Raw genomic sequence first — 16,914 nt, 5'->3', positions numbered from 1 at the left:
CCGAGATTGGATGTGGGAGAAACAACATATATGGATGGCTGCCTGATCTTGCGGTTTGCGCCCTGGACTGTCGTTCGGATTTATCGACGGTCGAGGGTTCAGACCCTGCCCGCTCCCATCCCCCGTCGTCCTGCGGGATGTTTGGACTAGGAAATAAACTATCTTCAACTCTGAAGGAACATCCTAATTATGTAAAACATTTTTTACAAGAAACATATAGGCCTACAAAGTTGTACCTGACAGACTGGACGGGGTTGATAGACTAAGCTTTGTAAAAAAAAAAAAAAAACTTTTCGTGTCGTAGTTGCGAGATATCTACTGCACACTGCCACACAGTAATATACATGACATTAGATCTATTACTTATTAAATTACATCGACTTCCCCCGCCCCGTTAAATAAATAAATTAAATAAAATGACTTGATCACTTCTCCGTGTTTCGAATTAACAGTATAATAGCTTCGCATTTTATAAGAAACAATATGTAATTCAAAATGTGGAGTTGTTTTGGTTTTTACAGATGAAACGAAATCTTCCTTGTCTTACGAAGTAGCAGAAATGTCGTCGTTTCAGGTCTGTCCCGAGACTTTAATGATTTAATGTCTCAGTCTAGTCTTAAAATTATAAAACAAATCTAGGTTGTGGCTTAGATCTAGATCTTATCTTATAAATTACAGACGTCACTCCTAAGAGAAAATAATTACGTCCTACGCTTATAAGTTATATTCTGTTATTGTTATATTTTAATTTATATATATTATAATTATTATTTTTTATTATTATATTTATAATGTTATACTAGATCTAGATTAATAATTATTATTATAGTCTTATATTAATATAGAATATATAGTATACGGTAATCATGAATGTGAGCGTCAAAAATTATTTCTCGCGACATTCCTTGTGGTTTCTTCCTGGCCAAAAATAAATCCAGATTTGTTTATCAAAAATAATTTTGGCATCATTAAGTGCTGCCAACTATAAATGAGAAACACCCATTATGTACAGATGTATTAATGGTAGACAAAATAATTTAGACCACAATAAAATAGTTCTTTTTTTTTTTAAGATTTATTGCAATCCATTTTTGTGTGTGTGCTAAATAGATGTTACTTTTCATTGTCACTGAATTATGAATTATTACAATCTCTGAGTAAATTCTTTATTTTTTTTTTTTGTGAATTACCTACGTCTGTATTTTATAGAACAAGATCTGCATTGAGATTTTTTTTTAAATAGCTTTTATGAATTGCTAGACCAGATTCCATATATATTATTTTAAATAGTTTTTATTTTCAAAAAAAATATTTTTCATGCTTATAGCATGCTCAGAGCACTATATGGTCCAATCTGTTTTCAGGATCACTGGGGGGGGGGGGGGTATCCAGGGAAAATGTTTTCAATAATGCTTTTAGTTGCTCAGTAAGCACAACTCTGAGTCCGATGTTGAGAACCTCGAGCCTCTTTATATGTAGCTATCACAAGCCCAAGCGTTTTATGTCTCTCACGCTTGTCATATAGCGATTTCTATTTATTTTTTTCTCTTGCTGTATTTTGAAAGTACGGTAAACGATGTTAAAAAGGGTAATTAATTTATGTAAAAAAAAAAAAGCTTATTATTATACAGTGAGTAGCATACGCCGATATTTTTCAGAGCCTGCCTTAGGTCACTGCAACCTATGCGACCGCAGTGAGCCACGCACTGTCATAGAACCCACTCTAATCCTAGGTGTAAATTATTAAAATGAAACCATTTTATAACTTATAACAGATTTTCCGTGGTCTTCTGGTTTACAAGAAGCTCCTGGAAGGTGACTTCTCACAATTTATGGAAAAAAGATACTTGCGTGTGTAGGCCTACTGTAATAGTCCTGCCTTGTATTTGTTGATGGCTGTCGGACTTCGACACTCTGGAGGCCTCAGACAGGACAGGGGTGAAGAGCCCCATGTCCAGGCCTGGTGGTTGGATAAAAGCAGCCTTTCTAACCATCAACGGGATAATGGCGCCTACGGCACCGACGCCCTACTGGACTTCACTGAAGGAGGCATGGGCAGAGGTGGCCTTAGCAGTGCGCGGGGCCCTAAGCCGTAAGTGTAGGATATATATCCATACCACATCACATCACTAAATGTCTCGTCCGCCTCTAATGCTGTAGGTCTTATTTTTGTTACTAAACATAGTACCTTACGTATGTACTGTACTATTGGCCGTTTGACTACATTACATAATGTACTTTATGAAAGATTTTGCCTTAAAGTTTAATCAACGTAACTAATGATTAAGACATTTGTACAATCAACAAACTACATAATAATATTTCTGCTACACACTCTGAAGGTTAAGATTATGGTCGCCTCAAGAAGAGCGCAAAAGGTCGATTGTTGATGCGAATATTGTGTGCTTGAACTCCTTGGTGCTTTCCCTTCAAGTTTACACCATTGTATTTGTATCCCTGGACACGACAATCGGCGATGTCCTGACCAAGGTTCACCAGCGAAGCAAGAAAAGCCATGACAAACCCTTTCCTGTTAAGTTGTCAACATCAGGACACATCCAAAAAAACTCAATATAAGGGACATCAGCTCTTTGTGGCTAACATCAGGTGTGTAGTCAAGAATGACGGGAAAATATTTTGCAAGTTTGATTTTATCAATAATGTTCCATTTTACTTCTGATGCCATAATGTTCATATGCTTGTTTTGAATCCTATGCCCGATGTAATGGCCGTGAGTCTCGGCGTTCTTAATTCTTCGAAGATGTACTTGCATGGTTGGGTCGACTTCGGCTATCACCGTTGTTCGTTTGTTTCTCTGTTCTCCCATTATATGCGGTGTTGTTTTCTTAAAGGTGCTCTACAATCGCTAGAATTTTTGTTAAGACTGCGCGCTACAGCAGTTTTACTTTTCTAATTTTTCTTGTATCACGTTATTCGTTGGGCTACCATTTGACATTCTCAGAGCTAAATCCAACCAGAAAGTCACACACTTAACGGGATGTACAGAAACCTCGTGATGCTGAAGTTTATGTCATGTTAAGAGCTTACATAGAAATAGTATTTGGTATTATAAAGATGCCTGGAAAGATTTCCAAAGATATTGAGTATATATGAGAAGTGTTCTGGTTTTCGAAGCTGACAGTGCTAAGGAATCTCCAATCGCGGGGCCTGGAAAGGTTGTCCCACTTGCCACCCCCTAAGACCACTACTGGGCATAGGCGTAGCCAGGGGGGGGTTGGGGGTTCAATAATGTTCCCTTTTTCTTCTGATTACATCAGGTCCATAAGCTGTTTCGAAACTGTCATATCTTTGACATATGCTGATAACGCGAATGTTTATTTGTATAGCATTAGGGCCTCTTCTGACCTTGTTAGAATGTTCTTTGTGCAAACATTAAATAACTTTATCCTGATCAATTTTGTCGTTGCGTAGTGCCACTATGTTCACTGAGTAATTTAACCACAACACATATATTTAGAAGCAAGCATCGTCTCAACAGACAAAACATTTAATAATCATAATAAAATAGTGCATAATAACTTGGCAACTCCAGCCATGGAAATACATCACTTAGAACCCATTTATATTACATCTCGTATCTCTTACACAATACATACATACATCTCTTTACTCACAGGAGTCCAAAAGGTAACTTAGGTTTTCACCCCGGGTCAAGTACAGACCAATTATTTCTTCGTAAATAAGGCACGAGATAGTCAAATGACTATTAACTCACTCCATGCCACATTGAATCTCTAACGAGTATGTGACAGAAACCTATGCCAGATGTTATGTTCTGGTGTCTGGGCTGTAAATTGTTTGATAGTTAATTTCGAGCCTTTCCTGTTTCGTGCAATCTTTAAGCGCGCGAGAGAGTTGTCATGTTTTTTTACACCTTCAAATCAATTAACTTCTGATACGAAGCAACTTGGCATGTAGTGATTTCCCTGAAATAAAGTTTATGAGGATAAGCTATATAATTGTAATATACTGGAATAAGCTAATCTGTAGTTCATGTCCGACCATGCACGCTTTATTATGGGCTTGCAATTCAAAATTCTGTAGCACGTAGTCGTGACGATTTTTTTTTCATTTGCACATAATTATAGCTATCATTATATTTAGTAAAGGCCTAGAATATGATAAAATGTTATTTTCTTTTTGTCCTGGAGGAAAAATTCTAGGCAGCTGTCAATTTGAGAAGATCTTTGAGTTGGATGGCTGCCTGGTCGTGCGGTTTGCGTGCTGGATTGTCGTTCAGATTTATTGATGGTCAAGGGTTCAAACCCTGCACGCTCCCATCCCCCGTCGTCCTGAGAGAGGTTTGGACTAGGAAGTAATTATCTTCAACTCTGAAGGAACATCCGAAACGTGTAAAACATTTTACGAACAAACAAAACAACATGTTTGGTGCATTTTAAAATAGTTAGGCCTACTCTAAGTGAAACCAGACAAACTGCTTTATGTGTAATCAGTGCCTGCTTCTCGTGTGCTTCTGATGTGTGTTTTAATTGTAATCAATTATTCATCTGTTCTTGAACCAGTTTCCGTGTTGTACGTTGCAGTCTGTCCATCTTAGCATAAGTGGCCGCTCTAAAGCACACCAGCAGTCACATTAATTTTTTTACCTTTACCTTTACCTATCCCTTAGTCTGTTGGACCGTTGGGGCACCAGGCAAGATTTGTCAACCATCTTTCTCCATTCCTCCTTTTTTTTTTTTTGCTTTGTTTAGAACCTCTCTCAATGGCAGGCCCGTCCACATTAATTACATAATCAAAAACCAAACTGACCATGGTTAGGAACACTTCACATCTTGAGGAAGGCGAGACTATTGGCAGAGAAACTATGTAATGAATTAGTGCTGCCGATAATTTGTAGTCGACAGACACACCAAGCAAAAAAACATTTGTTTGGATTTTGGGATTATTAAAGAACACTGCGTTACAGTCCGTATCTGGATTCGTTAGTTTCTTCGTTAACGTCTCTCTTGTCAAGCAATACTTATGCTCAGTTCAACCTGTTTTGTTTACATCCTAAAACGATGCAAGAGCATGAAACAAGTATTTATCTACTTATCTTATATCATATAAGACGTTACTTCAAAAAAGAAGATGATTACGTCCAACGGGCCATGTATTTACAGTGAAATTGATATTTTATAGGTGGGGGGGGGGGGAGGGGACACCAGTTCTTTTCTTTAATATGCTCGGGGGGGGGGGGGGAATTGAAGCTACGACTTTGAGCCATAGGTGGCAACTTGCATTACCCTTCAAAAAATTCTGCGGGCGACCATGAACACCCGAAATATCTTGTCTATGAAATATACAATGAAATATGTCTTGATGTGAAATGAAATCTACATGTTCTTAGCAGCTTGTTGCCCAGATACTTAACTCCTATTAAAGACGAGCACATCAATTTCAACACATAAAACTAGTCAATTACTTCATACAGACTTTTATAATTGCTTCTCACGTGACTTCTACTGTGACCTAATCACTTCTCTTTACATCGCTATACTTTTCTAAAATCTTCTAACAACTCTCAGGTCGACAGACTACTAGCCTACTTAGTTATTAGACTTGTAACAACTCTCAGGTCGACCGACTACTAGCCTACTTAGTTACTAGACTTGTAACAACTCTCAGGTCGACCGACTACTAGCCTACTTAGTTATTAGACTTCTAACAACTCTCAGGTCGACCGACTACTAGCCTACTTAGTTACTAGACTTGTAACAACTCTCAGGTCGACAGACTACTAGCCTACTTAGTTACTAGACTTGGATGTCCTTCTACGTTTTTTTTTTACACGCCTACTACAGCTTGACTTTCTTCTTAAATGGCTTATAGCCTGGCCGATTCTTTTATCCGTGGTTCAATTGAAGCGGGTCACAATGTCATCCTTTCACGCTCTATATTGGCCAAAATATTAGAAACTGCCACATTATTACTATTTTACCAGTGACTCAAATACAACAGAACAAGACATAATAATCATCTAATATTTAGATCTAGGCTATATAGACTTAACAAAAAAAAAAAAGCAAATCAACACAAAAAAAACAAGTTGAGCATATATTTATGTTATTGCAACTTTATTAATATAATTGTTAGAAAAAGGAAAGAGTTTATATAGTTAATTATATAATTTATGCCTACAAACAAGCGTGCAGCACCGGTTTAAGCAAGTGTAACAAAAAGAAAATCTCAGAATACTAAGTTGGCAACACCTCCGTGACATCATTGTAAACAAAATGGCAGCGTGCTGGGCAACCTTGACGTCGCTAATGCTTTTTGTTCATGTCATATAAATATAAACGTTCTCTTTTTTACAAGCAAATCTTTTAAAAACACTATTTATATTTATTAATTGTATTAAAAAAAATTTTTTTGAATTTTCGGTGAATCAATAATTTTTGACACTCATCTTCATGATTACCTAGTATACTGTATACTTAATTATCTATGAGTATGAAATATGATAGATAATCATAATGTCATGATAATCTATATCATTCCCTGCGTCAACATTACAATAAGTAACAATAACATGGTCACTTCACACACTTGTGAAGTTGTCATGATCATGATGCATGTAACTAAGTACTAACATATATGATCATGATGATTTGAATTTTATATGAGTCTGAAATACAGAATGATGTTAATTGATAAAATTCTAAACTTTAGTAGATTTAAAATCTAAATCAGTGACTTTAAAAATTAAATGTCCTAAATAAAATCTGCCAAGGCCAAGTCGTTGGTTTTCTTGACTGATTAAGGCATAACTATAGGTTTTCAGACTCTAATTATACTCATTAGGGAAGAAGGATCACTGGTAGATCTACAAGTTTTTCCTATCATATGATATCCATATACGGAAAACATTATGTGTCTTTATCTTTGTGCCTGCCTAGTTACAATGCCCATGGTATCACTCTCCTCGACAAGTATGGTTAGGTTGACTTTTAAAGAAGAGAGAGGTATTCAGTTATTTATAAGTGAGATGGTCACTTTGCGTGTAAACTTGATTTCTTAAGTCTTAAAGCCAGAAGTGGCAAAAGATTTGAACAATTAAATTTGATTGATTGATAAAATGATATTGCAGTTAACCTAGTAAAAGCCATCTATTATGATCTATTTTCACATTTTAGACTAATTTAGTCCAATTTATGTTTGACAGAAGATACTAACCCAGATGTCTTGTAACCCTATGCTGACTTGTCCAATCTAGAGAAGATATATTGCTTTGAGATCTAGATTCTATATCTAGATAAAATTATAAGTTGTCTAAATTCTATATATATATATATCTATATATATTACATATATCTATGACCACTTAAAATGGTACTATGTTGGCTATTATCTTAATGAGAATATAAAAGACTTTTTTTGTGGTTATGATCAGTAAGAAAAATAAAGGATAAAATTTACATTTACTAGATCTAGTAAATTATTTGCCTATATTGAAGACTGAAATAAGTCATGAATGGCAATATTCTAAAAATGCTGCAAAATAGGATACTTAAATATACAAGTTTTTTCACTAGTATTTTACTCCTTTGTTATATTTGTTGTTATTATGTTTGTTGCATAAAATAAAGTTTTAATTATAATATTAATCATTAATATTCTTTGTTTTATTTTATTTCATTTCTAATTCTTAAAAACAATTTAGGGCTCTTCTAGCAATGCAAATTCTATGTCGATTCCACAAGAGGAATTCATAGTTAGAATTCCAAGGTAATGAAGAATTTAGCTCATTTTATTTTAAACTGAAAAAAATACTTTTAAAAGTTTTTTCTCTTGATATTGTTCATTAAAATGAAAAATGGTAACATTTCTTACTGAATGGCTTTTTTATTTTTTTATTTGTAATTATTAATTCATTAGAATATTTGTTATCAAGGTGTAATATGGTACTTTAAATGACATGAAAAAAATATGTATACTTTTCCTTTTGGCAGAGATACCAGGCGGAAGTTTACAATGATGAAAATGGGCACAGGATCAGCTCTTGATTTTGCAAAGCTTGGAGATGTATGTTAGAATGACATTTTTTTAAAAACCTATAACATTTTTAGATAAATCTTAGAAGAAATTCATCTCTTTTTTTTTATTTTTAGATTTTTTTCAAGCATCTAAATTAGTCATTCTGAAATTGTGCTTCATCACAACAATCATATTTTCAGGATTTTTTACTCAGTAGATTTGATTGAATGTAAGTTTGACTTTATTGTAAGTCTTTTAAACTGTCTGACAAAGAAACAATAGAGCTTCATTTTATCTACCACATTGAATGCTATATTCGGAAGGGAAACTCAGCTTTTGATTTCTACTTTTTTCAAAGTTAACATTAAAGCACCCTACGAAAGCATAAATTCTGCAACTTTCTTACAAACACACTCAATGTTAGTTCGGGCAGCCAATAACTGATCTACATAATGCTCTGCCTTGAGCAACCCTTTCATCTCGTGTTGGGTGTAACCTAACAGTTTGATGTCCGCATATAGTCCATATTTGTCAGGTGCTTTTTGGATGATCTCTCTAGCTTTGTTTCTCTTAAATGATTGACTTGTGATGCTTGCTGACGATTAATGAAATATGTTTATCATTTTCCTAAAAGTATATTTAGCTTAGTAGCTTCTCTTATGTCATGTGTCTTGAGAGAGCCTTTTGCTCAATCAATAAACTTTCCTCATTTTTCTTGTTTTAATTCAACCAGACCGCTATTAAATGTCAAATGTTTTAAGAGCTTTTACAAATTTATAGTTCTAACATATGATTTTGCTATGTTATTTCTTTATAAAAAAAGCTGACTGCATGGTCTAAAATGTGCCGAAAGTCAAATCAATGAAAAGCTGTTATCATTTAATTTTGCTTTCTACAATTTATTTGTTTAAACAGCAACCTGTGAAAATAGAGAGGGAGAATAATTTGAAAGAATATAAAACCGCTAATGACCTTGACCTGGTACCAAAGTTTGGCGCTGGCAGTGAGTATGGAAAAGATCTAAAGGAAGAATCCAGGCGGAAGAAATATGGCATCATGCTGAAAAAATATAACCCGGAGGATCAGCCATGGCATCTTAAAGTTGGTAGTGGAAAATCAGCAAAGAGGTACTATATAAGTTAAATATGAATTGACAAGCAAAATATATGTTTGTTGAAGAAAAAGAAGCAGTTGACTACATGCTGTTGTTTTTTGTTTTGTTTCAAAATTACAAGTAGCCACTGAAATTAATCCAATTATTCCCTGCTATTTGCATAATTCAAATGCACTGACTGGCTTTTTGAATTTATTTGTAGCTTTTTTTTATAAACATCATTGCTCATTCTGTACTGGTGCCAATTAATAATAATAAAAAAAAGAACCTATTGATGATACTTTTACTTTTTTTTTTATAGTGACATTCTAAATTACACAACAGCCCACGTATGTTGCTTATAAAAAGATTAGACTATCTTTATGACTTTTCCTAGAGGTTGATTCTGTTTTGTTCTCAGATACAAAGGTGTCAGGGAAGGTACAATCACAGAAAACACATCTTATTATATCTTCACTAAAGCTTCTGATGGAGCATTTGAGGCTTTTCCAGTTGAAGAGTGGTACAATTTTACACCTGTAGTCAAGTATAAATATCTCAATTCAGAAGAGGCAGAAGAAGAATACAGCAGGTACTTTATTTCAAATAAATTTCATGAAAATCTTTATAAAATCCAGGTTTGTACAAGAGAAAGTAAAACAGGATTAGCGAGGCAGTTTTTGAGCCTGGTTCATCCTGTTGACAAGTTAAGGTTCATAATGCATTGCACCAAGAAATGTTTTTATTCTGAGGCTAAGAGGTTCAAATCACAGAGAAATTAAATGTAAAATAAATACAGTCAGAGTCATTTATTAATTTGATTAATGGTAGCTTCATATAAAAAAGTTAGTTCCCCTTTCTGATCGTATTAGAGCTGGGTGGATTCAGAGGTGCCCAAAATTCCAAAACTAAAAATCCCAGTCTTCACCAGGATTTGAACATGGAACCCCAGTTTAGAAGTAAGCAGTTTATTGTTCAGCCACTGCGCTTCCAGCTTCTTATAAGAAATGTATTAAATGTTTGACTCTATTGTTGACCTGTCTTTAAAAATATTGTTAACTTTTACAGCCTGATCTCTTTTTTAGACATTAAGTTTTCTCTCCTTTTGTTGTAGCTTTAAATCATATAATTTACAGACATTCTTTTGAAAATAAGATTTTCACTGTCTTTACATTAATAATTTGGGAGGTGTGGTGGCTGAGCGGTAAAGCGCTTGGCTTCCAAACCAGGGTCCCAGGTTCGAATCCTGGTGAAGACTGATTTTTAATTTTGGGATCTTTGGGCGCCTCTGAATCCACCCAGCTCTAATGGGTACCTGACATTAGTTGGGGAGAAGTAAAGGCGATTGGTGGTTGTGCTGGCCACATGACAACTTTGTTAACCAAAGACCACAGAAACAGATGACCTTTACACCATCTGCCCTATAGACCACAAGGTCTGATAGGGGATGTTTACTTTCTTTACTTTACATTAATTATTAGCTTCAATAAAATCTTTTTTTTTTAATGTTTTGTATTTTCCTTCAGATCTGAAGATTTATTACATCCTAGCCCAAAACTCCCGCAAGACATTGGGGAATGGTGGAAGGGAAGGGTTCAAACCCGGGACAGTTGAGACCATCAAGACGACATACCACATGGCTAGGCAGCTATCCATTGACTTTAAATTTGCTACATTATTTTTATTTTTTATCTTGAAGCTCTTCCTGCCTTTGAATATTGCTTCACAAAAAAAAAGGATGTTGTGATTTCATGATTCAATTTTTTTGTTCTACAGAAGAGATAAAACATTTAACTACTTCAGCATCATGGTGAAAAAAAGATTAAAGAAAGAAGATGAAACCTTAGATGAAGATGAAAAAGACACAAAAGGGAAAAAGAAAGGAAAGAAGGCTAAAGATCTGGTAAGCTCTGACTCTTGAAAATTATTCTACTTAAGCATAATACAACATATATGTTCTATTTAAAAACTTAAACAATAATGACATTTCTATTTTTTTGCCTGGGTGTCAATTTGTGTGTCTAAATATATATATACACAGACACATGTGAACAGACACGAAAGCCCTAGCTGACTGATAAGAGTTTTAAAAATTTAAAAATTCTCGCTTGTTTGTTTCACATCTTTTTTTTTCTAGAATATATAGAATTATAGTATTATTAATATTTATATTATAAGAAAAAAAATGTTTTACAGATCTTAACTGACAAGGATGATTGGGATGATATGGAAATGTCAGATGATGATGATGACAGCGATGCAGACAAAGATGAAGATGATGATAGTTTGTTCTTTTTTTTTAAATTTCTTTTTTGAAAATTCAGATCTATTTTTATAAAGCTCAATTTAATTACACATGATATACTCCTGTGCAGCTATCTTCATCTTGAATCATTTTGTTTGAGCCATATCTCTTTCCATTTTTCACGTTTCAGTCCATTGTCTTTTTGGAACTCTTATTTGTTTTGTTTTATTTCTGTAGCAAATAAAAATAAGAAAAAGAAACAGAAAGGTGGCCCTAAGAAAGTTGTCAAAAACTCCAAGAAAAATTCTGATGATGAAGCAGTTGAGGAAAGTGATGAAGGAGACTTTGATGATAAGGAAGTAAGCTCTTCAACTTCAGCTCTTTAGTTGTTGTTTTGTTCAACATTTGGTCTTTAGTTGTTGTTTGAGAATTCTGGGTAATTCATTTAAACTGACTTCAATAATAATGTTTTGTTAACTTATTGGATCATTTTGGAGATTTTCACGATAAAGTAGACAATGTCAAGGACACTAAATTTAACCTCAATGTTGTCAACTAAAAAAAAAAAAAAAGAGCAGAAATCCGAAGTTTAGTTTTCTTATCTTATCTTATATAATACAGACATTACTTCAAAAAAGAAGATGATTATGACCTATGCATCATGAGTGGGTTATTGAAACATTATTGAATGCACTAGCCTATAATTTTAAACGTTGCACCAATGTCATAGAGTGAAAGTCTAAACTGCTTTATTCATATTGAAATTATTTTATGTTACAAACGGAGGAGCTTAGAAAATTGGATTCTGCAGTGCACAAAAATTATCATACACTTCCTTTACTTTCTACACTGGATACACCAAAAAGCTAGCTTTATATATATTATTATTATTATATATATTATATATTATTTATATATATTATATATATATTTATATTTTTATAGTTTTTCTGCCATGTATGAAAATCAAAGCTGTGCATTAGAAAAGAAATGGGTAATTTTTAAAAGGCATCAAATTTTAATTGACAATTATTGTACATAGGCTCAAAAGTGCAAAAAATTCTTTATTATAGTAGGACAAATTTGTACAAATGCCCCTTCTTCCCTAGAGCTATTAGAGCATGGAATGGGTTGCCTGAGTCAGCCAGGAAAACCATATTAACATGCATGATCAAATTGACTTTGGAACATGCGTAGGATGTGATCATCTTCTTTTTTTTAATGTATGTTTTAAAATACGAAGATGAGATAAAGTAGATGCACTACAGAAGGGTTTTATCCATCCCATTATATTACCAAAATTCTATGCCTAGGCTCTGTAACAAAACAACCAACCAACTTTACTCTCTTCAATAGTTATTATTGGAGGACAGCCCTAATATCCATATTAAAAAAAGACTAGATGTTGAATATACTGTTACGATATTCTCTAACAGGCCTTCTGTAAACTCTGCTCAACACAACACATCTAACATAAGAACTTGACAACAGTTCCAAAAAACAATGTGACGGTTTGATAACTAACTACATGAACAGCCAATACCACATAATTGGCTATTCTAGCTACAAATGCTTTCTTGTACTTAATAGAACTGTCTACTACACACTACTAGTCTCTCTGTCTACTCCTGGACTAGTACAGCTACATTCTTGAGGACCTGCATTGTACAGCACCGTCCTTACTGTTCTGGACTGCACGCCCCTTTCTTACACTCTGTCTCTAGTCCATGCAGGCTTTCAATCACATGACTATAACATGGGTCATGTTTGCGTGTACTAGTAGTACTGTCCCTTGTCCATTGACCTGTGTGATTTGCCTGAGTCACCTTGTGTCAGTAGTTTGCACACACATTAACCATCTCAGTCCGCCATTGAAGTTACAACAATTCTATATTTCTTAGTTTAACAAAGAATTTTTCAGCAACCCATATGAATGTTTTTTAAACAATGAAATACATTTTATTTTACACTTAATAGACTTTTAAAGAACAAGGCACCATTCTCAGTTCTTTTACATTTCAAAGAAGTTTTCTACTGTAATTTTTGTTTCTGTCAGGTGGACTACATGTCTGATTCTGGTAGTTCCAGCAGCTTGTCTGATTTAGGGGAGGAGGATAAAGACAAAAAATATGATGAAAAGGGAGTGGATCAAGAAGCTGGCCTTCGCAACATCTTAGATTCAGATGCTGAAGATGAAGAGGAAGAAGGAGAGAAAGAGGAAGCAGATGAAGATATGGATGATAAAGATGAAAAGAAAGAAGACAAAAAGAAAGGTTTGCTTACAGAATGGTTGCTGATAGAATGTATAAATTTAAGATTAATTTCTGTGTGATTTATAAATTGATACCAGTTCTTATCCATAATATGTAATAAAAAAAAATATATGTTGAGTATGTGATATGAAATAGTATCATAAACTGAAGATTTCTTTATCCAGCTAACACTTTTTTTTACGTAAGTTCTTTCTTTATTATGTCAACATCCAATAAATTAAATTCAAAGTAAAAAAAAAGCATTGGATTAAAAACAAGTTGTGACATTTGTTTTTCAGAAGATGATAGTAGTAGCTCCAGTTCTGAAGATGATTCTGATATAGAGAAGGATGCCAAACTTGCTTCTGCAATATTTTTACAGGTAATATTAAAGTAAAGTTAACTTTCCCCATTCAGATCTTGTCATCTGTTTCTATGGCCCACAGTTAACGAGGGTGACATGTGGCCAGCACAACAACCAACCGCCTTTACTTTCCCCCAACTAATGTGGGGTACCCATTAGAGCTGGGTGGACTCAGAGGCACCCTAAAGATCCCGAAATTAAAAAGCCTAGTCTTAACCAGGATTCAAACCCGGGACCTCTCAGTTCAGAAACAAAGCGCTTTACCACTCAGCCACCATAGGTAATATTGGTCGATATAATCTACCTTGACACAAAGTAAGTCAATATATTGAATACTTAAGTATCCTGAAGTGTCAAAGCTGTCAATGTAATTAGCCATGTGGATCATAGGAAACTTTTTACTAACAGAACATTTGTCAGACAAGGGAAGAAATGTTTACCTGTTTATATTTGTTTACCCTGTACATTTATTTACCTTGTATGCATCTAAATCTTAATATGTGTAGTGTAACTTTTATTATTAACAAGCTATTACTATTTTCTGGTCTGACTAGTAGACTAGCTGACACAAATGTAGTTGAAAAATGATCATTATAAAATCATTGCCTTTGAAGTACAAAGTGAACTCTGCAGATTTATTGTATGAGACATAGAAGGAAAAAAAAAGATTTGTTCTAATATTTGTGGATCCAGTTATAAGTTTACATTACATTTTCTTATTTATTTAAAGCATTTTTGCCTGTTTGAGACCACTCATTATCATGTCTGGAACTCATAATATTTTTAGCTTCCAGATCATGTGTTGTCTCATTCTGTTGTGTCTGGGTCTGAGATGAAAAATTATTCATTGGTCTTGTTCTCCCTGTTTGATTTGTAGTATTGTAATCTTTAAACAATCTACGTGCTTTTTGATTTTATATACAATCTTTTCTTGATTAAGAGTTTAAAAGGATTAAAAATTTACCTTTTCTGAGCAGGGAGGCAAGAAAGAGAAAAAAGACAAAAAAGATAAGTTAGAGTCATCTCTAACTATAGCATCAGAAACCAAGACAGAGCAGCGTATACCAACACCAGACAAGCTAAAGGATAAGTGTTAGTCATACATTTCTTATCTTTTTTCTGCAACATATTTTCTCACTATATTTTTGAGTTACTTTGTACTTATGAGTAGTTCCACTGTTTTTTAATTCAATTTGAAAAAGTCTGGTCTCTTTCTTCTTCTTCTTAACAAATTGTATTTTCTGTTTCTATTGAATAATAGTGATGCCTATTGTTTTTTTTTCTCTAGCAATAAAAAGGAGAGCCGAGACACCTGACGGAAAGACGCCGTCTCTGAAAAAACACAAGACTGATGATAAGTAAGTTAATGTGTATTTAGATAGTAACAGATCTGAGCTCATTACACCTGGAGAGTTCTAGACATAGATAGAATAGTATAGAAGCAGTCATCCAAAAATAGGATTTGTTTTTCTTGAATATTTATTTTTCAATTTCTCATTTCCAACTCCCAATAGAGATAAATGAAAAAAAATATCTGCAGTAAAGAAGCCATATTTAACTAGAAGCAACATACTTAAAATCATTAAGCACTTTATCTATTTAAAATTTTAGGTTCAAATAATAGTATATAGACTACAAGAGAAATATGATAGATTAAGTATATTTACCAACCAAATAACAAATTGTTCTAACATTTTTTTTTTATTTCAGTGAGGGAATAACAGAAGATGCAATCAGACGATATCTCATGAGGAAACCCATGACAACCAAAGATCTTCTGCAGAAGTTTAAGTCAAAGAAGCTGAATATGACAAATGAAAAGATAACCCATGTTATCGCCCAGCTTTTGAAGAAGATTAACCCAGAGAAGAAGACTATAAACAAAAAATTGTATTTGTCACTGAAAAAACCAGAATAATATTTTGTAAAATAATAAAAAAAGTTTACTTATATTGTTGACATTTGAATAAATGTTTTGTAACATATGTAACATGATAGAAATGTGTGTGTATGTGTGTATATGTTACTTATAAATAAATAACAGTATTTCTTTCAAAATATATTCTGGGTTAAACAGGTTTCTGAATACTTATTTCTCTGTTTTAAAATAGGTCACATTTTATTTTGAGTTCTTGATTCTTTCTTTTAATTATCATCCTGCATTGTACCATTCCTTTTATATTTGCACCATTGACGTATCCAGCATGCCCTCTTAGATGTTTTATTTCCAGTTTTTTTTTTCTTCTTTGGTGTCACAAAGTCCATCTCCAGTTGCCTGAGTAATTGGGCGAAACCCCAGAAAATTTTCATGTATTTCAACATAAGGTTAAAAGTGACTTGAAATACAAAAGCCATTGATGGTGAATCTTTTTCAACATTCCATAATTTTTTATAATGATCATCACGATTGTATTATCAAAGATGTTCATTTTCTCCACAATCATCTGACATAGGCCTTCAAATTTATCCAACACACCACCAGGACAAAATTAAGCAAATCAGCGCTGAATATTTTTTTTGAATTAATACAACATAAATAATACGAAGTGCAAGTTGATTTGAAATAAAACGCTGTAAGAAAGTGTTTCTAAAATTTCCTGGTGTGACCCCTACATGACAAAATTTTTGTTCGAGCCCTCCTTAGAAGCTGGGGATCTAGAGGATCGATGCAGGCTCCAACAGTGAGGTTTTTTTTTTAAAGAAAGTACCGGTAATGAAAAGAAACTTATGCATAATTATTTTTCATTTAGCCTATATTAATATAATACAATGTTATTTAGAATCGAAATTTCCATGAGGAAATTTCACAAAACGAGTCTTTTGTTGATTTTTTTTTTTCAGAAATAGTGTTGCCTATATAATTTTTAAGCATTATAAAAAGTTTTTCATGGAGATAGAATTGAAGATGTAGAGGGTTTCCGCTAAAGTCAGCAAGGAGTCTTCCAAACGGGGCCCCTGCGTA

General features: G+C 33.7%; 1 protein-coding gene and 1 long non-coding RNA gene across 2 annotated transcripts; one reads left to right on the top strand and one right to left on the bottom strand.

Moving 5' to 3' along the window:
* Positions 1-472: 472 nt before the first annotated feature.
* On the top strand, positions 473-16,028 carry LOC106064884 (general transcription factor IIF subunit 1-like). Its single transcript, XM_056030710.1, has 13 exons — positions 473-574; positions 7,685-7,749; positions 7,974-8,046; positions 8,914-9,125; positions 9,513-9,683; positions 10,868-10,994; positions 11,288-11,375; positions 11,574-11,695; positions 13,393-13,609; positions 13,888-13,970; positions 14,930-15,044; positions 15,241-15,310; positions 15,663-16,028. The coding sequence occupies exons 1-13, from the start codon at positions 560-562 to the stop codon at positions 15,868-15,870; spliced, it is 1,566 nt and encodes a 521-aa protein (XP_055886685.1). The 5' UTR covers positions 473-559; the 3' UTR covers positions 15,871-16,028.
* On the bottom strand, positions 5,541-5,791 carry LOC129926475 (uncharacterized). Its single transcript, XR_008778152.1, has 2 exons — positions 5,663-5,791; positions 5,541-5,616 (listed from the first exon to the last, which is right to left on the bottom strand). It is a non-coding gene; the product is annotated as an uncharacterized LOC129926475 (long non-coding RNA).
* Positions 16,029-16,914: the final 886 nt, after the last annotated feature.

The sequence above is a fragment of the Biomphalaria glabrata genome, chromosome 5, assembly GCF_947242115.1.
Source record: "Biomphalaria glabrata chromosome 5, xgBioGlab47.1, whole genome shotgun sequence".
NCBI lineage: Eukaryota > Metazoa > Mollusca > Gastropoda > Planorbidae > Biomphalaria > Biomphalaria glabrata.
This window is presented reverse-complemented; position numbering and strand designations above follow the sequence as displayed.

Excerpts from the sequence above, each read along its gene's own strand:
- LOC106064884 (XM_056030710.1), top strand. Across the intron at positions 7,750-7,973 it reads TTCATAGTTAGAATTCCAAG|AGATACCAGGCGGAAGTTTA; the intron begins GTAATGAAGAAT and ends TCCTTTTGGCAG. Across the intron at positions 15,045-15,240 it reads AGACAAGCTAAAGGATAAGT|CAATAAAAAGGAGAGCCGAG; the intron begins GTTAGTCATACA and ends TTTTTTCTCTAG.